Below are 24,591 nucleotides of genomic sequence, written 5' to 3'. Positions count from 1 at the left end.
CATGGAATATTCCATGCAAATTAAACTATCCAAGACCAAAACTGTGGGATTTAGACCATTTTCTTCAAAGGCCAAACAATTTGTAATTATTAGGCAAAGATTTGGGATGTAAAAGTTGTTTTAATATAGTACGTAGTCTCCAGGTGGGCCATAATGCTTTACAAATTAATGAGGTAGATATTGGCTGTGTAGTGACTTCAGTAGGCAAACACAGAATCTATTAAGTACTCAATAATACCCTTTACAGATCCTCAAACGTTAGAATCTATTTTAAAGCAACACTTCCAAAATGTATCACAGGGTCTTTAATGCCCTGCGCCACCAGAGACAGAAATAAAGGACCTTATTTTAACATTTAACCTGAAAGGACATTTTAACCCGCCTGCCCTCTTTCTTCCCTTCCCCCATTATTACACCATCTGAATTCGGTATGAGGCAAAATTCTGGTATGGGAATTCGACTCAAATATCTCGTTGAATAGCATCAGGCTCTCTTGACCCTCTAACCTTCTCTTTTGTCCAAATCTCCTGAGAATCAAGCATGTCACAGAGTAACTAGCTTCCCCTTGAATAGCATTATTGGAAAGGGGGGAAAAGTCCTTGCCCAGGACTGACGACATCCTGCCATGATCCAGTTACCTAGCTATTTAAAGTGAAAAACAACTAATTTCTGTAAATATAACTCAGTGAGTGTAAGTATAACCATTATTCTCTCAAAAACAAAACAAATCCAGCTTTCACGTAAGGCAAGGATGTCCAAAAGGTGTCTCCAACTGGAGAAGTCAATGAAACCACTGCGGGGCAAGGAATAATACTTTTTCTACCAATGACATTGTTTTAATGTTTTCCCTTTCTGAGGGCTCACTTTAAGGCAAATGTAAGGATCTCCTCCTTAAGGATTTTACCTTTCACCGAAAACCCACTAATTTTGTGTGTTTTGCGTGTGCTGCTTTTCAGTTGTTGCTGCCAGTAACCGATTAACTTTGTTTCTGTAGTTTTTCAAAAATTCGTTTCCATCCTTGGGATTCTAATATTTTGACTTAAAATGGAAATGGCAAACACACAAAGGAATAGGACAAAGAAGATGAATTTTTATTGTGAACATGGCGAACAAGAACACATACCCCTTTTAACAAAAAAGCAGCTTTCTACACGTCATGAGACATTTGCACAGGTCCTTGTTCTCAGTCAGACCTAAATGCAAATGTCATGTTAACAGAGAGAGAAATCAAAGAATGACACTGGAGGACAAGCCAGAGCTACCACTTATCTGCGTAACACTCGACAGTCCAATGGCAACTTGTAAGCTGCTGACACCACTTGCTGAAGCTCGTGCCAAGGAAACTCCTGCTGCTTTTTCTGTGAGGAAATTCCTGCCTTTTGCAACTTATCTTATGCAAGTCTTTCCCTGTCTCCCAATAGATATTCTTCAAACAATCAAAGGGATATTGAAACTACTGTATTTAAAGGCAAATCAATTTTAATTTTATATGGCAAATTTTCCCAAAGCTGCGCATAATTGCAGGTCCAGGATAAGCATGTAAGAAGTAGCAACAGAAGCAGAATAAAACAATGAACAGGAATCGAGGGCCCCTCTCTTGAGCATCTAGTGTAAGTGAAAGGAGAGAAAGGTTCTGGGATGGAACTGACCAGCTTGAAACTGAGGGCTTTCATAGAAACCCCAAGTCTTCCCAGTCTACCAATTCCCACATACGTAATATTGGGACCAAATAAATAGATAAAATCTGGTGAATACCGCCTAAGTTGTAAATAAATGAACATTATCATTTCCTTATCTCCTTGTGTTTTGACTCTCAGCTGTTATTTATGATATAGAGGAAAGACAAATGACTTTTTAAAGGAAGTAAGCAATTAATGCTCCTATGATAAAAGTCTTGGTTCAGGTTAACCCAACATGCTTCTACGAATAGATTATAATTCTTCACATCCAACTACTTGCATAGCATTTCTTCAAGGAATAAATTTACGAACCGGGATATTTCTAATTATAATAAAACAACTTTGGATCTTGACTCTTGTGTGTAAGCAGGAGCAAATTCTTAATCTGATATTAAGTTTTTAACCTGCTTTCTCTTCTCCATTATACACTCTCCATTAGCTTCTAAAAGCGATTTACATGCTGACAAGATTTATAACTAATGGAACAGAAAGTAAACGCACACCTTAAATAATTGGCCTATTTTCTTCAATACAAATACTAGTCACATCCCTAATGAGGAAAGTATGGTATTTCTAAATGCACTGCAGTCTTGCCTCAAACACATTTTTATTTACCAGAGAACAGTTTTTCTATACATCCTCCCTCCAGAACCACTGGGAATGATTTAGTTTTTATTTTAAAATATAGCCAAGCATTTCCACTAATGCTCAGGTATCGGGTGGACAAAATAATAGTGACTTACATTTACATCTTGCTTCTCAACTGTCAGTACATTTACTAGCTGTCAGTAAAAGAGAAAAATAAAAAATTGACTGTCAGTTTTTAAAAAGAGTAAGAAAGAGAAAGTATACCAGGAAATATGGAGGAAGTAATTTTGAAAAATATTTTACCTACTTCAGCATCAGTTTTTCTTCTGTGTGAAATGTATAACTACATAATTTGAATTGTTTGATGTGTTAAAATCGCAGATTCTAGAAAAGATGGAAATGCATGAGTAAAACATGTTTGCTTTGCAATCACTGTTTCCAAGCTAGGTTGAGGCTGATGCAAACACAGCTGCCATTCACCTCGTTAAATAAAGGGATTCCAGAGCTTTGCAGTGTTATTTGTATAGAACGGGAGACTTAGGCTCAGATTATTAGATCTATGTGTCCCTTAAATTTCCCAATCAGAATCTTAACGAATTTAGCTGAAAAGTTGAGAATGGAATAACATAATGAAGAATAAATTCCTGCCATAATTGTACCCTTTCCCAAACAAAAATCCCCAAGTCTTAATTATTTTCCCAACCTAAACATACAGAAAAGATAGCAAACTTTTTACTTTATAGTATGTTGGATTTTATGTATTTTATAGTTTAATGGAAATATTGTAGATATGTTACTTAAATTATATGCACCTTTTAAAGAGCCAAATATTCTCAACATGGATACTTCCGTACCTAAGCTTTGAAGAGAACTCACAGGCCTAAGTAACAGAAAAATAAAGGAATAATGATATGGCAAAAAAGTGTGGATATGTTCTCTTGGTATCCACAATCACATGCCAAATTTCCCAGATTTTAAGTTTGTTAAAGATGCTAGAATTCTCCCATCATGTGGGAATTTTCTGGCTATCATGTTGCAATTGCTCATCAAGGAGACCCTTTACAATTTATCATTACTCATCTGATTTAATGAAATTAAAACTGGATGAGTGTAAGTTATTTTTAATAAAATAATGAAATGGAATCATTACAGCATTCTGTCCAGAGATAACAAGTGGACGGACGAGAACATCAGCTGTGAATATATTTAAATACAGATTTACACATGCAGTATTAGGGAAGGTAAAAACAGGATATGAAATAAACATTAGGCATCAACTCTAAGCTCACTGTCAAGAGTACGCCCAGGCTTCTAACCACAGAGTTCAGCTGAAGGTAACTATCTGTCAAATGTAATCTGTGCAAGTGAATATGCTTAAGCTGGTGCTATGAATCAACCAAAATTGCTTTGGTCTTATTGACATTCAATTGCAAGAAGTTGCAGCTCATCCAGTCCAATAGACAGTCTGACAACACCAAGAGTGCTTCCAGTGACAGAAAGCTTTAAATATAGATGCAACTATCATCAAAATACACGTGGAACTAAACTTTATGATCCTTCATAGCATCTTTTGAAATTGGTCAGTCAGTCATCAACTGGTCATAGATGCCCCCAAGATCTCATCGCATTGCTCTAACAGCTGCCAGTTTGCTCAGTTAACAAACCATTATTAATCTTTTTTAAAAAATAATGAATATAGATTTGATTGACAGGTGAAGTCCTCCTGGATTAGTATAAGAGTTTCTGTTGCATTGTGCTTAACCCCACCTCTTCACTTCGTAGATACGCCTTTTATCTTTTCTACCATTTGAGACTTGTCCCCAATACATCTTAATAAATAATAACCAGGCATGCATGAAGAAATCCAGAGGGTCAATTTTAGACAATGCCTCGCAGATCTTTTTTGACATGTATTGAGTTTGCATAAGCACTGCATTATACCAACAAGAGAACTAAGGTGAGGGAGGTTAACTGGTTTGCTGAGAGTTGTTTCCCCCTGGGCACTGTGACCTCTCAAGCAGATTCCGCGGTGCCCATCTGCTTTTGTTCCAGGTCTTCATCCTATAGGGAACAAACTTTCTATCTATTCTTTTTCTGTCTGTGCATATTGTCAACCAAGAAAAATGTGTTGAGCTTCAAACCGCTTGTGACACTCTGCTCACCTCTGTTAAATATCCTCAATCACTCCATGCCTCAATTGCCATATCTGTACTTTCTTCACTGGGTAGTTCATAAAATGATACATTTAAAACCTTTGACTCAGCAAGAACCAATGGACATAGATGGGTGGGTTGGTATATTTTAATTTTTTAAATGTTATATAATTACTGTTCTGTCCCTCAAAGAGCTTGTAGTCTAAGCGAAATTGCACTGTTAAGGACAAGTCTTTATAGGATATAAGGACAAGTGTATAACTTTCTACATTGTACACACACACACACACACACACACACACACATAAATCTACCCAGAATGTAGCAGCTTCCTGAACTCTCAAGCTATCTCTTTTCTTTAGCAAGCTGGTTCTTCTCTTGGGGAATCTCTATTACCTCCTTCAAGACCTGCCTTGAACTATGAAGCTAAATGAAAATAAATTGTGATACAATGTTCAGTTTAAAAAAAGGAAAGGATAGAAAAAATTAGTATTACAGCAAAATACTGGAGGGCATTGCTTGGCTTTGTCTTTTTTCTTATTTATTTTCTAAGTATTCTAAAAATGTAAGTTCTATAATTTTTATGACTTTTCAAATCTCATTTTATTCAAAAATGATCTTCCAAAAATGTCAACCTCACAGTGATTTGTTTCTATTCTCCTTCTTTAGGATAGAGGGCATGGATTCATTATCTTCAGTAACCTCGAGACCTCTTAAAAAGTATTTGTACATAGTAGACATTTAGGTTCTTTTATACTCATGAAGGTAAAATGCTTTAAGGAAGAGGATTTGACTGTTTACCAGGCATATGGCCATAGAGGTTCTTTGCAACCTATTACATATAGTAACAGAAGACATATTTGCCAATCCCAACTTCAACACATGATCTTCCATAAAACATCCTGTGGCCTTGCTCTAAGTAACCTACTATTGTGTCACCAAAGAATATTTTGCCACAAAAGACTCTCCTGCATATGGTAAAAAAAAAAAAACAAAACAAAACAAAAAAAGAAACTTCTTGACAATCTTATTTTCATAATTTTAAAAAATTATCTTCCAGCAAATACTTACATTGAAAATTTAATCAATTTATAAAAATGCTAAAATGAATATATAAAACAAAGGTAAGAATTTAATAAGAATTCAATAAGGTTCATAAGCCAAACAACACACTGACAGAACAACAAGCTGACAGAACACACTAAATGGGATTCAATATCTAAAGGTTTTTTTTTTCTAGGTGTTTTAAAACACTGGTTATTTCCTTCATGGCTTTTTATTTATTTTTGGTCAAAAAACTTATCAATTTTGATGTTTTCATTTTCTTACATGGAAAATGGCAGTCAGAATTATTATTAATGGATTAATGTTTATAAAACATTGGAAATTAAATAGGCATAATACAGGTCTTCTGATTCTGACCAAGATGGAGTAAGCCAACTTCAGCCTATCTCTCCCTGCCAATGACAACTAAAAACTGAATAAAATACAAAAAAGCAACTACCTAAGTGTTCTGAAGAATGAACCAAAGCAAACAGATTGTTCAAAGAAGTCAAAATCTGGATAATTAAAAATTTCTGCTCTGTAAAAGATGCTGTTGAAAGAATGAGAAGACAACCTAGGGCTGGAGGAATATTTGCAAAACAAATAACTAACAAAGGGTTTGTATGCAGAATACATAAAAGGCCACTGAAGCTCCCCAATAAGAAAAGAAAGAACACAGTATTTTTAAATGGGAAGATTTGAACAAATACCTCACCACAAAGACAGAAGGAGGACAGATAAATGTTATCAATAATCAGGAAAATGCAAAACAAAACAACAGTAAGATACCAATGAATAAATATCTATCAGAAAAATGGCTAAAATAAATGGATGAATGGATAAGATAGATAAAAGAAAGGAAAAGAAGATCTCTTGCAGATCAGGAATGAAAACCTGAAATAAACTGGAATTCTTACTAATTCCTTTCTTGCTCGCTTTCTTGCTTTCTTTCTCATATCAAGCAAGTGCTCGTTAGGCTGCAATGCAACTGTAATCTTACATTTTGCTGGTGGGAAAACAAAATGATATAAAAACTTCAGAGAAAAATGCAGCAATTTCTGATAAATCTAAACATACACATACCATACAAGCCAGTGATTTTTGCTCCTAGATATTTATTCAGAAAACAGATCAGGGATAAAGAAAGGGGGGGGTAATCAGAAGGGGGAATGAAGCATGAGAGACTATGGACTCAGAGAAACAAACTGAGGGCTTCAGAGGGGAGGGGGTGGGGAAATGGGATAGACTGGTGATGGGTAGTAAGGAGGGCACATATTGCATGGTGCACTGGGTGTTATACACAACTAATGAATCATGGAACTTTACATCAGAAACCAGGGATGTACTGTATGGCGACTAACATAATATAATAAAAAAACACTAAAAAAACAGATCAGAGGTTGACAGTGTAGGAGGGTGGGAAAGGGGCAGTGACTGTAAAAGAGTAACACAAAGGAATATTTGGAGGTTGCAAAACTCTGTTATCCGTTGACTACATGTATCTAGTATGTAGATGCCAGGGATGTTGCTAAACGTCCTACAGAGCACAGAACAACCCCCACAAAAGAGAACTGTCCCAAATGTCAGTAGCGCTGACTGAGAAATCCTTCCCCAAAGCAATTAACCTCTTCAAGCATGTGACATATAGGGGCGCCTGGTTGGCTCAGTCCATTAAGCATCTACCTTTGGCTCAGGTCATGATCCCAGGACTGAGACCCAAGTTGGGCTCCCTGCTCAGTGGGGAACCCGCCTCTCCCTCTGCCTGCTGCTCGCCCTGCATGTGCTCTCTCTCTAATAAATAAAATCATTAATAAAAAAGAATGTGACCTATACTAATAAAAATGTGAATACAAACAAAATCCAAACTTGGGGTAATTTCTAGGCATTTCACTTACTCTGTTGCCAACCGCTTCACAGCTATATACATATACACTAGTGGATATTTCAATATCAAGAAGCAATAACTTTACTTTCACTGGCACTTGTTATACAAACACATAAGATTGAATCAGTTTAAGAAGTATATCCAAAGTGTGTAATAGAAAGACATGCGATGTGACTCAGGGAAACACAGAGCCATACAGAAATGAGTCAGAGTACAGGCAAACGTTGAATCAAAACCTTCCTGCAGAGGGACACAGTTCTGGTTTTTAGTATTAGGCTCAACAAGCAAACCTAATCTTTTCCTTTATGCTAAATCCAAAATTCCTCATGAATTTTCTATGATTCTATTTGAAATATTATCTAAAATGTGTATTTCATTGTAGACATTTTCCATGGAAGCATCCACTGTACATTCATAAAATAAGTCACCTATCATTAATGCTCATTTACACAAGTGTCAATGATTTAGGACAGTATATCTAATAGGCTGCAACAAAAATTAACAACAGCTCATAATTATAGATGCTAATTTGGATAAGCTCTCACTAATTAATAGAAGAGTTTATCCTTGGTATTTATTTTAACCATGATCAAGCATTGCTTATTATTTTAATCACTACATGAACCAGTTACACAGGGTACAAATGAACATCAAACTACTTCTATTAACACAAGAAACTCCTGGTCATGAGATCTGCAAATAATGATAATCATTTTGCATCCTAATGACTACTTTCCCCCATTTACAAATCAAATATACAGCAAGGTGATGGCAACTGTAACACAGAAAGAGGCAAGTCTTGAGGGTTTGTAAGTAGCTTTTCCACATCTAAAGTTACTTCAAAAAGACAAACCTGCCAAAATTAATTGAAATAAAGTAGAAAAAAAGGACAAATTGTACTACTTCCCCCCTAGCTCCATCTCCTGTTTCATATGAAACATTAGCAATTTCTCTTTCCCCTGAAGCGTTCATGGTCAGGTAAATTAGCTGAAATGTTGATGTGTTGATGCCAAGTTAAACGTTGCCCTTGCATCAAGCCTATATTTCTAATTGAGAATTAATCTTCTACTTGTCCACAAGAAAGGGACGGCTCTCTGCCAGCAGCTGGAGTTGCAGTAATCACAGGCAATAAGGGACACACCTTGTTGGCCTAAGTGGTTATTTTACGTACATCCAGTCCGATGTTTGGTTCAGAAACAATTTCAACCTTATCTTTTAACTGCAATTTTGACCAAATAGTTCCTGAAAAATTTTCCAAGAATCTGCAGTGCTCATGCCCAGGTTTCTCATCAGCACTTAACAATTAGCCAGCACATCTGAACACTGCTGCAATTTATACCAGATTTTTCTTTGTAAACAAGACCATGTCTAGCTTTGTCAGAATTGACTCTGCAATATCTGAGCAGCATATCTTCTCCCTCTTTTTTCCTTCCTATATCCAACTCATTTTACAAAAGACTTTTCCTTACTTCTCATCATCTTGGCCAATGTGTTTTAAATACAATGAAGTTTATAACCATAGGCATTAAAAAATGGAGGGCAAGGTCCTACTGAAAACACTGACTTCTGCTTCTAACAGAGATGGAGTTGCCCTAGTCCTCCCCGTGCTCTCTCTATAATTAAAAAACTGTGGGCATAACACCACATACAAGTATAGGACAACTGTTCAAGGTGGGAAGAAGGCAACAAAACACTTAGGGATCTCAGGATTGGAGGAACAACATGACAGTAAGTCCTCAAGATTTTCTTATTACTACCCGTATATCCTAGGCAGAACATTCCAGAAGCATCTATCTATCCTAGAACCATCAACAGACACAGATAAATTAAGTTCCAAGAAAAGTCTACTTCTCCTAGATAAAGGGCCGGGAAAATGTTTTAATGAGAAAGGGAACCCTTTCTGGCAATATCTGCCCTATTGTAGCCAAACACCTACAGAAAGTCCCTCCTCCCCTCTCCCCTCTCTCCCTTCCCTATTCCCTCCTTCTCTCCCTCCCTCACTGTCCACCTCTCCCCTCCCCACNCCCCCACCCCCCGCAGAGCCCATTAGGGGGCTAAACTTTCATCCCACCCTCCCACCCAGCAGAAGTCAGCTGCTATACTCTGATTCCCCCACACAGTGGGAATCTTCTAGTCCTCCTGGCAAAAGCAGGCAATCTTCCAATTCCCCTGCATGGTGTTGCTGACACACCAAACAAGGAGCTGATCTTCCACTCTCCACTTGGTGGAAGCAGGGAACTCTCCAATTTAACTGTAAGGGTAGTTTTAATGGAACTGAGTAAAGAGCTTATTTTCTATTCCCTGCTCAATGGAAGGAGGTAGCACTCTGACTCTCCCTCCAAAGAAGTGTTGTCAGGGTGAGCAGAGAGCTGATCTGCCTTCCCCCATCTGGCTAAACAAGGCCATACCCCAACTCTTCACCAGCCCAGCAAGATGCTGAGCCTCTCCCTCCACCCCCAATCTGACAGCAACAAGACATAGGAGGTGGTACAAGGCAGGGCAAGTCAGCACTCCACTTCCTCCCAGTGTTGTCAGGGCGCATCGGGAACTAGACCTTTATACTTGCCCAGCATCAGTATGACTGAACAAGGAAGTACGCATCAGGGCTGTTCAGTACTTTATTTTCCCCAATCACTGGTGTCAGGGGAGTCCAGTTGAGAGCTGAACCTCCAACCCACTTCACAGCAAAGAGAATGAATGCAGTGTTATATATCAGGGCTGGTCTATACTCAGGTTTCCACCCCACCTCCATGAGGTAAGCAGGGACTGGTGGGGAGCTGAGCCTCTATCACCATTGGAATTAATGAGATTGAAGTATGTGGTATGAGGTAGGATTAGCCAGTATTCCACTGCCCTCTTCCCTTCCTTATAAACTGGACCCTGTGGGAAGTTGGGCTTCCATTTACACCTGGCATCAATGAGATGCTATTAGAGGGCATTACTGAACGTCTACTTGTCCTTCCCTTGGTGTCAACAGGGATGAGCAGGAAGCTCAGTTTCCACTCCTACCCCCCAGCCACAAAGTGCTGTGAGTCAGTGATGTGCTTTCCCCTTCCTGGGGGCAGTGAGGCTCAGTGGGCATTTCAGAATACATCGCCCCTCAGAAACAACAGTACAGTGCCAGTAGGTGGCTCACATTCACTGGGAAGGTATTGAAGGGGAAGCTAAACTTCAAACCCACCCATCAGCAACCAGGCAATGTGAGATGATGCTCCATACATTTAGGGTGGTGATGACAGGGACAAGTGGGAAGCATGTACATCCACTGGCCATTAGAAAGGAAACGAACTCCTTTCTATAAATGCCTTAGTGCCAACACCCCCAAAATGGCTACATATGACAGATTTGGTCCAATTAGGATAAGATTTGCATCCCAGAAAACAAACAACATAAAGTTACATACTATATGTTCATAATCTAAACTTTCTTGGTCAATCTCTACCACAGTGAAATTGACGTAGGCTGAGCTCTCCCTATTCTCATCCTTCCCACAGCAACACAAATGCCTTCTGTCACTTACCCCTGATTTTTTCATTCTTTTCGCCCTCCCCAGATTGAGAACCATGAACACTAAACATGAACAAAATTGATCCAATTATTTTTCTACCTGTAGAATATGCAACTCAATTTTTAAGGGATTATTTCATGTAATTTTTGGAAAGTAGAATGAGATCACTTTTTCTGACATAAGCGCTTATAATATACAATTATATAATATAATGTATACAATTATATAATTTATAAATATCAGCATTTTTTTTCACTGCTGTAGTTAATTAGAGGGTTAAAAAAACCTATTAAAGCTTTTCCATTCTTGGAAAAGTTCTCTTAATTTGTTTTAACTTTAACTATTCTTTTTTTGGTTTATAGATATCTAAACTGGTATCTTAAACATATGCCTTTATTATGTATCCAGAGCAATGCAGCTGCTTGGAACACTTGAATGTTATATTTGAGAGAGAGAAATACCAAGGGAAACAGTATGGGAAAATAAAACTATTGAAGTCCATGTTTAAATAAAGTCATACTCTCCATTCCATTACCAAGTGATACATACCATAGGCCAAATTCTGCCCTAGGTTATATGCACACTGTTCTTTCTGACTTTTAGTGGTAATTGTTCATGTATAACTGAAGGCATCAGTTAGCCCTGTGGGCACAAGAATGCCTATCCTCAAAAAAAAGCACAAATTATCCATCTTATTATATTTGGCTTTTAGATGAAAGTGATATAATATAAATGACAATTCCATTAAATAATATAGGTTTTAAAAAGCACTACCATCAAATTTTACAGAATTACCATAGTGGCATTTTCAAGACTAGAGATTGTTGAAGACAAATAAGTAGACATTGGAAAATACTCTTCTTTTTATAGCATTTTTCAATTTTAGTAGTATATGTAAATGTGTACTATAATATTTGTATATATTTTCCTTTTGTACTTGATAGCTATTGGCTATATATTTATAGCTATTGGCTCTGTTGGCTGAGAATCAACCATTTTCAAGCAAGAAAAATTGCTAACTTCTTCAAATACCATTTTCTAAATTTAAACATTTATTTACTCACGGCTTGCTTTAGAACTTGATTGGAGGTGTTTCCATAGGAAAGGTCCTAACGAGCTTAAATTTTTGCTGTGAAATATTAGACTGATAACATTCAGATTTGTAAAAGGTAAACATTATAATGTGATGCGTGATGATTTTCTGCTCATATTAGCTAATCTGTGTGTGTGTGTGTGTGTGTGTGTGTGTGTGTGTGTGTGTGTATGCATTGTTTATATACTAATGGCTTATAGCTGGTACCAAATAGATTGGATTAGGAACAGGTGGGGAAAAAATGGGTTGCTGGTCAGGAGGGAAAAAACTAAACTCCATAGCTCTATGTAAACCTCTAAGCTATTGGGTTTTTTTTCAGCCTTTTTCATTTAAGACATGATGTATTTCTTTCTAAGAAACTCAGACCCCCACTCTTACTGGAAATTTTTGCTATTTTCACCTCCCAGGCATTGTTGCCCTGTTTTAGATGTACTGAATTTTCCCTTCCTCTTCTTCTCCACCTACTTAAATCCTACCTAGCTTCAAGAGTTAACTCACATCCTACCTTCTTTATTCATGTTTCCTGACATACCTAAATTGGAGATGATCATTTCCGGTCTGGGGAAAGGAAGAAGAGATAATGCTTGGCCCTCACCCCAGACTAATGAAGACATAATGGAGTGTAAGCATCACAATAGTTTTTAGTTTCTGTGATGCTAGTGATTTCTATAGTTGAGAATTATTGCCCTGAGCTGAATTCTAGTTCATATGTGCCAAATATCAAAAATTTGATTTTCACGTGCCTGGGTGGCTCAGATGGTTAGGCATCTGCCTTCAGCTCAGGTCATGACCTCCAGGTCCTGGGATCAAGGGAGTCTGCTTCTCCCTCTCCCCCTGCTTGTGTGCTCTCTCTCTCTCAAATGAATAAACAAAATCTTAAAAAAAAAAAAACCAACCTTATTCTCTTCTAGTGTTTTTATTTAAGCAAATGAAACTTATCCATGCCATTGTCCAAGCCAGGAATCTGGGATTTATCACCTCTCTTCCCTTAACCTCCAATTTCTTCCATCAGCAAGTCCTTTGTTTTAAATTTCCAAACAGCTCTCAAACGTGACCAGTTCTCTACATATCTGCTTTCATCTTTATAGTTCAAAGTGTACTTATATCTCACTGGGAAACATGAGCACAACCTAACAACCCTGTAATCTTGTCCTCCTGCAAACTGTTCTCCTTCAATGGAACCAAAGGGGTTTTTATGAAAAGATCATCTACTTAGATCATAAATTTTTCCCTCCTTCTCCTTCCTCCCCCATCACCTGTTCTCTACCTAAAACATTTCAATAAAGTCCCACTGAAAACATTTTAACATGGTCAACGATGTTCTTTTAAATATAGCTTCTTTCAACCCCTCTGGCTTATTGTACACGTTGTTCTACTTTGCTGCCTTCTACCCACACTGGCCTTTTTGTTTCTCCCATGCAACATACTCTCTCTTATCAAAGGGTGTTTGCACTATTTGCTATATGTGTATAGAACGTCCTTCTCCCCTCTCTTTGCCTAGTCGGATCCTATGCGTTCTACCGAATACATTTTGTTACCCACCAAATTGTGTCCCCCACAGAGATGAAGTCAATCCTTGATGCTTATAAATAGGACCTCATTTGGAAATAGGGTCTTCCCAGATGCAATCCGTTAAAATGAAGTCATGCTGAGTTAGGGTGGGTCCTAATCCAATATATGACTTTATAGGGAGAGAAGACAGTGACACACCAGAGGAGAAGACAGCCATGTGATAGTGGAGGCAGGGATTTGGTGTGAGGCGTCTAAAAGCTAAGGATTGCCAGCAAACACCAGAAGCCAGAAGCAAAGACAGATACTCTTCTACAGTTTTCAGAGACAGAGGGAACAAGGCATTGTGGACACCTTAATTTCAAATTTCTAGCCTCAAGAACTGTATAAGAACACATTTCTGTTGTTTTAAGCTACCCAGTTGGTGACTTTTTTTTCAGGACAGGCCTAGAAAACTAATACACATGTCTAGTACAATGTCTTCAAGAAGCCTTCGTTGACTTCAGTGATGTCCTTATTACGATCCCATAGCACATATCACAGTTATAATTTTGCTCTCGTTGGTGTGATTCTTTGATTGTCCTTTTCTAATAGACTGTAAGCCCCATTATAGCAGACTATAAAGTGGTTTATCAGACATTATTGTCTTTACACATCACATTTACGGTGAAAATCAAATAAGCTGGGTTTATCTTTGGTCCATATTTGTGACAGGTATCTAACACTTCAAGGAGTTACCTGATTTTCCTGAGGGTTGCACAATTTAAGTAAAATGTCAAAAGTTAAAGCCTTGCCTTCTGACTAAATATTGTATTTGAAAGACATGTGCAAAAATGCACAGTGAATAATTTTTATTTGGATGGTTTTACCTCTCTCCATCATCAAGTGGGAAGAAACCTCCTCTTACTTCTACTGTATCATAACATGCCTTGGTTCTGTACACCATGGATCCGGTGATCAGGACAGGTTAAGTGAGATATTCTTTCTTTAATCCACTACAGTAGTTCCATTCCTGACTGCCATAAACCAGAGACATATTGAGCCAGAAGTTTATCTAAAATTACACTCCGTTGTCCATTTAAACCATTGTCTCAGTGAGGATATAGTTGTAAAATATATTGATTTTAATTATTTGTACAAATCATGCCAATATGGGAAGCATTACAAATATTTATATTACAAATATGTACAAACAGAAAAATAATTTATGTTTATTTTACAGATATGTCTTCAGTTCTTGTTCCTTTGGTTAAGGGGGGATTCAAATAACCTTACTCCTTAGATCATCATAGTGACCTAGGTTCATGGCAATTTATTATCATTACTATTATTGTTGTTGTTGTTGTTTAGCTTAAGTTCAGAAAAACTGGAGACTGTAAATCTAGGTTGTAAATCTTAGGCTTAACGTACCCTAAGGCTCATTTTTCTCATCTCTGAAATGGAGATAAGCCAATGACACAGAACTATTACTAGCATTTGAAATTTAAGCATATACCATGTTTAATACAGTCTACATAATCAGTGCAGCTGATACATAATACATAATGACAACTACGATTATCAGCATTTTTAACTAATTCTGAAATATAATTTGGTAAATTCTACTGATATTTAGTTAGTTCTCAATAACCAAAACTAGTCAACTAACTCAGGTGACAGACATTCAGTGGCTGGATTCAAACAGAAGACTTTGCACAATGTTTGACACCTGCACCCATACATATCAATAGTCACAATTAAAGGCAATGGGAAGTATTAAACAATATGGGCTGGGATTCTCCTAAAGTGAGAGTTGAGGTGGTGTTCCCATGAGAATCCCAGCACACAGAGCTTACTGAACTGAAGGAGGCTTCCATCAGGTTGCATGGACATTCTATGTTCCCTCAATCAACAGAGACATGGAACACCTTGATAAACTACGCACATGGGCATATACCCCAGAGATTAATTGAGAGACTTGGTTGATCTATTCCAGCAAGTGTTGGTTAAATTGCATTTTCTTTTTCTCCAGAACTATCAATAGTTTTCCTTTTTTAGATTGAATACATAAATCAAAAGAACATATTTCATGAACAAACTGTGATGATGAAATCCTTATTCTTCATCTATTGATTCCTAAAACTTGATTTACCATGCATTCTTTCCTTCATTGTATTAGATTAGAGCTGCACTTTTTCACCATGGCTAGAACCATCGTTGGCTCTTGAACTGTCCGTGTATCAAGGAGCCTTCAAAAGAGCATAGAAAATGCATGCAACCCTACTGCTAACCCATATCTTGCTTCCACGGTTGTACTATTTCATCAGTTTAAATTATAAATTGTTTTACTGTATTTCAGCATAATTACTACATGGGTTACTATACTAATGATTCTTTCATCCTCTTTGTCCTATAAAATGTGTAGAAGTGCTTAAGGGAAAACAGTAGTTCCATAAGAAAGTCTGAGCTTTGACTTTTAAATGATAGGCTGGGAAATGTGAAAAAGCTTCCAAGTTGTTCTACCTCCTGACCCACAACAAACCACTAAAGTAAAACTCTTTTACGTATTTCAAAACATTTTTTAAGAAAGAAAATCAAAAGAGATCTCTTACAATAACTATAAGCACGCGCTGATTCAATATGAAAACGAAGCTTTAAAAAATCTGCTAATGTTATCAGTGTTCCCCATTTGATAATAAAAAGTCTGAATTGATTTTTTCCAGTTTTAGTACAAAAAATATGACATAACGAATTTCAGCTTGATATAATTTGAAATAGCCAATATATTAAACCCCAAAGTGAAATTTAAATTGGCAATCGTGTCAGATTCAAGTCCCTGAATGAATATTAATTTAAAAACTAATCATTTTCCAACAGGTTGAAGCTTCAAAATGCTAGTTCTTGAATAAAAGCTGTTAGATCCATTACTATAACGTCGGGCATCTTTTGTTTAAGAAACTAGACCTCCGTTGTTCAGTATGTCTGGCTCTTCCTGGCATCTTTTTTGCCCAGGGATTTAATTATTTAAAATTCATTTCTTTTTTCTGAATTTGGGAAATTAAAATTCTGATTTTGCTGATGGAAAGCTGATACCGAGTGAACTGTCTGTGGTAAGGTGTAAGGTCAGATCTGTTAATTAATTTTATGTCACTAGCCCTTTGTAAGCTAAATTCTGGTTTCTGAGCCAATTTTATGAGTAAAGGTGTATGTTTTATTTTTACACACACACACACACACACACACACGCATGCACACCCCATATATATTCATTGATTTGTGGCCATATTGAAGAATGAATAAAAATATGCATACACATTAATTAGACTTGCACTTTGAAATGAGACTAAACCAGCTTATCGGTTATGTGTTCCATCCTATGCCCAGCATGATGGAAGTCTCTAATCCCCAAAGTAAACAGAATTTGATGTACTATATAATAATGCAACAGTAAGTTGCATTTATATTAAAATATATTCTTTGCAGTTATGCAGTCAAAGAGTTACAAGCCTCATTTCTCCCAATCTTGGCAAGAAAATCTACCAAAAGTGTTTCTGTATGAATCCCAGACAGCATGGAGAAGCAGAAAAAAACACAATCCTGATGGTCAGTTCACAGAGCTGGCTCTGTCACTTACCATCTAGACAAACCTACAAAACTCGAGATTTCTGAACACACTCCATTTACTTTATGTGAATTCAGAAGGAATTCAAGGAAGCCTCCTTTTGTCACTAGTCCAAATCTCTTTTTACATATGTAAGGAAACTAAGTCAAATGGTTTTGTTAAGACTACAGAGTAGCATTACCTGAATAAATTACCCATACATCTGATTTCTTGTCCTCCCCTCTACTTTATAGAAACCTTTAAAGGATGAGCATATTCCTTTTAAAACATCTATAAAATGAATTATTATAAATTTCATAGTATCTTCAATGTATTCAGACTGGTGTCCAATTTAAAGGAATGCAGATCTCCAATTTAGAATAAATAATCACTAACTTTCCTTTGACTGAATCCAGATTTTCATAATGCTGGGTTGTCCCCAAATGCACCAAGACATGCGAGGTGAACAAATGACAGATCTGTACGGTTTTTCTCATGTTTTAGGACTGCTCCATCATTTTAACTTAAAATGGAGAATGGAGAAAAAGTTATGTAAAAATAAATTTTAAGAAGTAGTACACAAATTGGAAAGGACAAGTTTTCTCTTGATAGTCCAACAGATATGAAATAAAGCAGCCTCATTAAATCATAAGTACTTTAACCTTTCCTTGAAAGAAGGGAAAGATTTAAAGATTTATAAAGAAATTTTTGCCTAAACTAGGAAAGGACTCATATTTGACATGTACTGAAATGATAATGCTGATTTCAATAGGCACTCTAAGAGCATTTTACTCCCAGGAGAGTAATTCAGTCATGGTTACCTTTTCACATTTGGATTTTAAACTTTCTTTTGCAAAGCTTTTAATGTACTACTGCTGCCTGCCAAAACACGGCACCGTTTCACAGATAAGGCGACATAAAGAGAAGTAAAAACCATTTTTTCATCCCTGTTGATACAAAAATATGCAACAAACATTATCTATGTGACATCGTCTGCAGATTCCCTTTCTTCAACAGTTTCTAGTTCCATAGTTTTAACAGTATAACCTAACTCTGCTGCACTGATCAGTGGATGGGATGGACAATTTCAAGATACCGAACAAATTAGTCCCCTATCTGTAACTACTGGACAATGAGAGGTAAGCACAACCAGGTTGAACCCATCGTGTGCTATACACAGGGCCTTAAAACCAGACACGACTTACCCTTTGGTAGCTCCTTTCAAACCTAGTGCTATGGAAATGCCGCTCACTGCTAACTGCATTTGACAAACTCATATCCTAAGTAAAAGTTGAGTAGATAAGGCAAAACACACTGATTGGATATACCTTCCTATAGAAATCAGTCATCGTTACCTCTCTGCATTCATATTTTAAATCTTCTTCCTAAGGCTTTGAATGTACTACTATGCAAAGACATGGCAGAATTTCAGTTATAATCAGGCAAAGCAAGGATATGTACAAAGTGTACTGAAATCCTCAAGAATGATATCTGTGCTGAAATAAACTTTGAAACTCAGATAAAATTCTCAAGGCCCTCAAAAGAAGTCTACTTCCAAACCGCTTCAAATTCCAAAAACAATATGAAATTATTTTCGTAACGAGAATGAGGGCACAGTTGTCCTCTAGCGTGAATGGGGTCTGCATGAACCCCTATTTGGCCATTCCTGTGAGCACATGGGATGGGGACTGTCGTACACTGGACCTCTGGTATGAAAGCCAAGGGTAGTGACTTTCGGCTACATTGGGCCATTCTAGGACCCTGAAGAGAAGAAAGGATAAACTCCATCTCCATTCCCGGGAACTGTAAAATACCAGATTTCTCACAGTTATCTCGGCCTTTAACAGCTTCTAAGGCTAAAACAAACTGGCTGACAACTAAAGTAATCATATAACACTTTTTGAGTGTTTGAAGTGTAAAGTTCATTAGTTCTAAGGTCAGCATTTTAATGCAACAGCCAAATTTTATTCACATCATCAGATGCAATCTGCGAGAGACAGCTGTAAAAACCAGGCCGGGGGGAGGGGGGGTAATGCTACCGTAACTAGTAAAATCTGTACCAGCCACTGAAAGAGTCCTGCCACATCTTTTAACAAAATAAACCAAATAAAACAAAAATTTCCTGAGGATGTTATTATCCCAAACAGCATTGTCCCAAGCTTTGGTGGGAGTTTTCACAGCAATTTTGAGGGCAAACGCTGGAATATCAGAGATACATCACTAGGTCATTTAAATGTTATTTTTCTTTAGTTGTCGTTTACACATAAATGAAATCTAAAAGAACTGCTTCAGACCTTGTGGGAAGACGCCATTTAAAGGAAAGAAAGGAAGACGGATCCTTGTGTTTAACCAAATGTTAAATATTTTTTATTTTACTCACCTGCACACTAAGATGAATCCATTTCTTCACAAGAATTCTCCCCAGTGTCATTACTTTTATTGGAGGCTGCAAACCATTTACTGTGCGATAATAAAACATGGTCTCTTTCTCGGATATTGTAAGTTTGAACACAATCTGCCCATCCGCCGTCTTTTCTATAACACACCTTAGGAAGCAACCAGGAGAGAGAAAAGGTCAGCATCCTACCAAAAGACATGCTAAGGCATTGTGCAGTTACAGCGGTGTGAAAATAACCCCAAACTCTACTCAGAGGGGCGCCTGGTGAATAAGGCCTGAATGCCATTATATTCAGAGCAAGTTTTACTCCAATTAAGAAGCCCTTTTATTGCAATAAAAAATAGAATTCTTATTTACAGTAAATTCCCCAGAACCTCAACACCCTTTATGAGAGATTCATGATGGAAACGAAAGTGGTTGAGTCATCCAGCAAAACCAACATTTAGCCTGTTGGCTCATTAGTCTCCTGCTATTTCTTTTATAGGAAGCGGCACAAGACACTACATCCCGCTTGGGGATTGAATCATCGGCACAAATCTTTTTTTTTCTTTTTTTTTTTTTTTAATGTAAAGAGAATTTAGTGTCCATAGAAGACTCTAAAGCGCTAGCCCTGAAGTCAGAATTGCTCTATTGATGATGATGAAATGGAGAATGGACAACTGCAGTCTCTACTTACTTCCTCATCAACGGGCCAGAAGCCAAAGCCAGTGTCTGTAAGAGCTCTCCATGGCCACACGGCCCAACTGAGGCACTGAGAGGACGTTAATGATCTTGGATGAAAGGTCGTACGGTCTTCTAAAAACCACAGTGAACTAATATTTTGATCAAGTAGAAGAACATTCAGAAAGATTTTCTAGGTCTTAGGTCAGGCCAATTACCAAATTATTTTTTAAAAATCACTTCTAGTCTCATCATAGTGGCACACTTTTCTCATGCCTTTAAATCGACAAATGGTGTTTATATAAATGTTTATTTTCTATGTTAATTGATGTTTCGCATAAATTATCTTATGTTGATTATATGATTGCATATTTTGGGCCACTCTGTACCGAGCAGAAACAGATATGAACCGAAGACTCATTCCTCTCCACATTTCAACTCAGCAAGTCAACTTCTTAGCAGGAGAGTATGATGAATGCTTGCTAGTAGCCTCCTGAGTGGATTATTCCCAAAGACCTGCTACTTAAAGACAAATATCTCTGACATTAGCCATTAACATCTCCCCAAATAACTAGCTCTTAAAGATACTCCTCAAACTGAATGTCACAGACAAGAACTCAACAAGATGGCGCCTCCCAGGGAGGAGAACTTCATCAGGTACTGGAGGAGTCTGGGTCCCTTTCTTCACCCAGTTGCCTCCTACTCAGCTCAGGCATCTCCAGGACTATGCCTGATCCTGGAACCTTCTCTCTGGCTCAGGGTTGCTTAAGCGACCTTCCTTGGTATTCAGTGAACACACGATTCATCTGTCTTCCCGTTAGCTCAGGAGTTTTCTGAGAACAGCAGAACCAGGCATATAGCAGACCCCCAAAAACCAACGAGTCAAAGACCAGATCGAGAAGAGGAAGCGTCAAAGAAACAAAGGTAAGTGGGGCCAACCAAGAACGATTGCTAAAGAGTTTTAAAACTTCCCTTGAAGGTCAGATTTTCCACTAATTATTCCTTCTCACTTGCATGTATTCTTTCCTGGAGTCGAGAGGTGAAAATAAGATCGGAGAACACTTAATAGCTACTATTTCACTGTTCTATATTTTGTACATTTTTTGGTGATAAAGTTATGAGAACAAGGATATTTTTAACACAGGCAAATAGGTTTAGTTGACATAAATTTTTTATATGAAGTAAAAAATATGGCTTTATAGAAATTCTACTTTTTTTTTAACCCTCCAGTGGGTGGATATTTTTAAATCACTGGGATGAAAGAGCTGTCTCTTGACCCCCTGCCTCCTGGTCTCCAGGTCTCAAACAACCTAAGAAGAGTTTGCTTCTACTCATTTTTCTTGAGTTTAAATCAACAAGTTAAAATTTGACCATTACTCAAGAATGTATTTGCCAAATGCAGGCTTATTTTCCCAAGCTTACTGAAAATGCATTTCTTAATATGTTATTGATTATCTTCCTTGCTATTTTGTTTGCTTGTAAACATACTAGCTTTGGTAGATAATGAATGTGAGAGGAAGGCAGGTAGCAAAATATTTAGGAACTGGATTTATTCTGCTCCTGGATAAACAATAATTGGATAATCCATGCTTTGTTTGTTTTACTTATCTAGTGCAAACACCCCGAAATTCCCCCAATTCCCATAGTTATTTTAGTTTTGAGAATGGAAACGACCTTGATGCATAGAACTCGCTAGACCGTAAACCATGTACCACTGCCTCCATCAATACCCTCTGTCTTATTTATACAAAATGATACCAATAGAAGAAGAATTTGGTAGAGACTTATCCCATGGAAAAAAAAACTTAGGGAAAAAATAATTTTTCCTAGCCATATTTGTCAACAGACAATTTTTTAAGACTCTTTGGATGCTCTTTACATAAACTGAGTAGGCTGGATTTACTGACATTTCAAATAGTAAAAAAAAAAAAGAAAAAGAAAAAAAAGATTTGCTTTTAGGGGAGATACAGAAATAGAGATAATGGTTTGTGATCATTTTCACTCCACATGAAGAAAAATGCCAACTTTCACTTGGCAAATTAAATCTAAACACCAAAGACATTTAATTCATATTTACTTATGAGATTATAAGACTTTTCTGGTTTGTCTCACAAATTTGTAGATATTTGACCAACACTCTCAAACAAAGAAACTGTCAGAAGGGGAAGAGCTAAAAGCCTACAGGAAGACAAAAGATAAGCAAAAAATGCCTCAAAACTTCCTTACTCATTCAAATCTCCAGATTGGCTCTAAACACTTAGGGAAAACACACGAGAGGTCGGTTTTAGAAACTATTACAGAATGAAAAACAGATGATTAAATAGACTAACAACGACAAAAAAAAAGTTAAGGAAACCCCAGTCCCAGCTCACCAAAGGCATTTCCACTGTGATCGATGGCGTAAAAGCTTTTGGGAATCTTTGATGCTTACCTATGTATTTCCCAACAGAAAGACCACAAGGTAAAGGGCCAAAAGCTGTTATCTTTTCAGAGTTAGAGGATTATTCATTTATTCAACTCATATGATTGGGCATCTTCCAGGAGTCAAACATCTCTTCCTGGGAAAATAAGGCTGAATAAAACACAGTCCTAAGCCCTTGGAGAGCTATCTGCCTGATGAAAATTTTATCCTCCGGCAGGAACTGGTTGTTTATAAAAACCTAGATCAGAACTCAGAAAATATCAATTATTTGTACTACTAGCCCCTACGCCTTAAAACTCACACTGAGCCTGGCTGAGCCTCTGAAGGCTAAGACCAAAGTTTGCGCTCAATGGTTAGAAAATAAATGACACTCAGAAACAGATCTGCCTGCAATGAAACTATTTTAACATATTCTTTTTTGAGGGCTCACTTCATCCATGAAAAAGAAAAAATTCTAAATTTAGGGGGGAAAGTTTGGAATGTAAACCTGGATAGGAAGACTACCACAGAAGTTGATCTTCAGTTGCATGGATTCCAGTGTTAGCCTTCATTTCTAGTTCAGAATTCATGCTGCAGTAATCTTCACTACTATGGATCGTCTAGGACCCTAGGAAAACTTACACTCACTCTGCTACTTACATTACACCTTCCCGCTCAGGTTTCAACCACACGGCTAAAGTAAACGATGCCGCCAGCCTCGGAGAAGGAGGAGAAGAAGAGCAATTCTTGCGATTTCCAAAAATAAAACTTGTGGAATTGCTCTGGCAGATGGGACACAGATCATGCTTGTCTACTGCGATGCAGCTCCCGAGGCCTGCGGAGAACAGGGCAGTGTAGACGGGAGCTGAAGATCTATAGGGGCAATCCTGAATGCAAAGCCGCTGGGTGCAGAATTCGAGACCCGCGGCGGCAGCAGGGCTGTGACAAAAAGTGCTTCGGTCTGGGAGTCCACACGTCGCTTCGGTTGGCACAAGTGAAACATTCTTGAAAGCTCCCACATTCTCCAGCCTTGGGAAAAGACCCTGCGAGTCAGCCAAGGAGATGGCAGCGAAATACGCAAAGATCAAGGTTTCTGCGACGTGGGTCAAGAAGCGGAAGCCCCGTGAAAGAGCCAGGCAATGCATGTTTACACAAAAGCATGCTCCTCCCGCTGAAGCCGTCCTAAATAAATAACAGGGCCAGTGCCGCTCGCCAGCCACACTTTGAAGCTTCAAGCAACAGTGCGATACTCCATTTCCGGGAAACCGCAGACACGTGTTCACGCGGAGGTGATGCCAGAGACCCTCTTAGCAACGGCCAAGACATGAGTAGCAGCTGGTGTCTGGGGAGCAAAAACAAAGTGTCAAGGAAAAGCTGCTACATCTTTAAAATTTAAGTTCATCCCAGGCCTGAGGACTTTGAGCCCCTGACCAGAAACATCATTGAACTTCTCAAAGAAAAAACGTTTTGAAGTACATTGTCTAGAGGAAACTATTTCTTCTTTTGGTAACTATCTTCATTTTGTGGGGCAGATCAGACCCTTAAGAGTCCACAGGACAGCCACTTTTATATATATAGTTACACACAGATACATATATATTTCTGTGCCTATATTTCACTACGTAGTAATTTCAGATTACTATCTACCCCAGGGAATTAGCTGCTTCACAAGGGAAAGAATCGCATAGATTTTCTTTACCCATACACCTTGTGTGGTAGCACACAGCTAACTTACAGATGTCCGAAATAAAGCTGGCAAAGCACTTTGGGCCTTTCCCCCATCCCAGCATGTGCAGCAACTTTAAGCTCCCAGTAAAGCTGATTAGAAACCCAACACCATCTGTCTGTCCTATGCCGTAGTATTTAGCAAACGTTTGTGTTCGTGTTTCCTCATATGACTATGTATCTGTAGGTTAAATATGGACCCCTAATACTGTGTAAGTAATTGTATTGATAAATAAGCTGAATTACCATTTCTTTATTGCATTTCAACCAGTCCCCTCAGTGTGACAAATGGCTCTTCACAGGACCGCTGTCCCTCGTTGCCTGGCAACGCTGCGGTAACCCCCGGGGTTATTCTCAGCAAATAGGCC

General features: G+C 37.9%; 1 protein-coding gene across 1 annotated transcript in view; it reads right to left on the bottom strand.

The window, feature by feature from the left end:
- USH2A (usherin) overlaps window positions 1-23,695 on the bottom strand; it is a 676,781-nt gene extending 653,086 nt beyond the window's left edge. Inside the window, exons 1-2 of the mRNA XM_040636016.1 lie at window positions 23,159-23,695; window positions 19,420-19,585 (exon numbers count right to left, since the gene is read on the bottom strand). Coding sequence (XP_040491950.1) covers window positions 19,420-19,585; window positions 23,159-23,643 — 651 coding nt within the window. The 5' untranslated portion in view covers window positions 23,644-23,695. The remainder of the gene's footprint in view (window positions 1-19,419; window positions 19,586-23,158) is intronic.
- Window positions 23,696-24,591: the final 896 nt, after the last annotated feature.

Source organism: Ursus maritimus, unplaced genomic scaffold, assembly GCF_017311325.1.
Source record: "Ursus maritimus isolate PB19 unplaced genomic scaffold, ASM1731132v1 scaffold_2, whole genome shotgun sequence".
Classification (NCBI taxonomy): domain Eukaryota; kingdom Metazoa; phylum Chordata; class Mammalia; order Carnivora; family Ursidae; genus Ursus; species Ursus maritimus.
The sequence above is the reverse complement of the archived record's forward strand: the minus strand, read 5'-3'. Positions and strand labels throughout refer to the sequence as shown.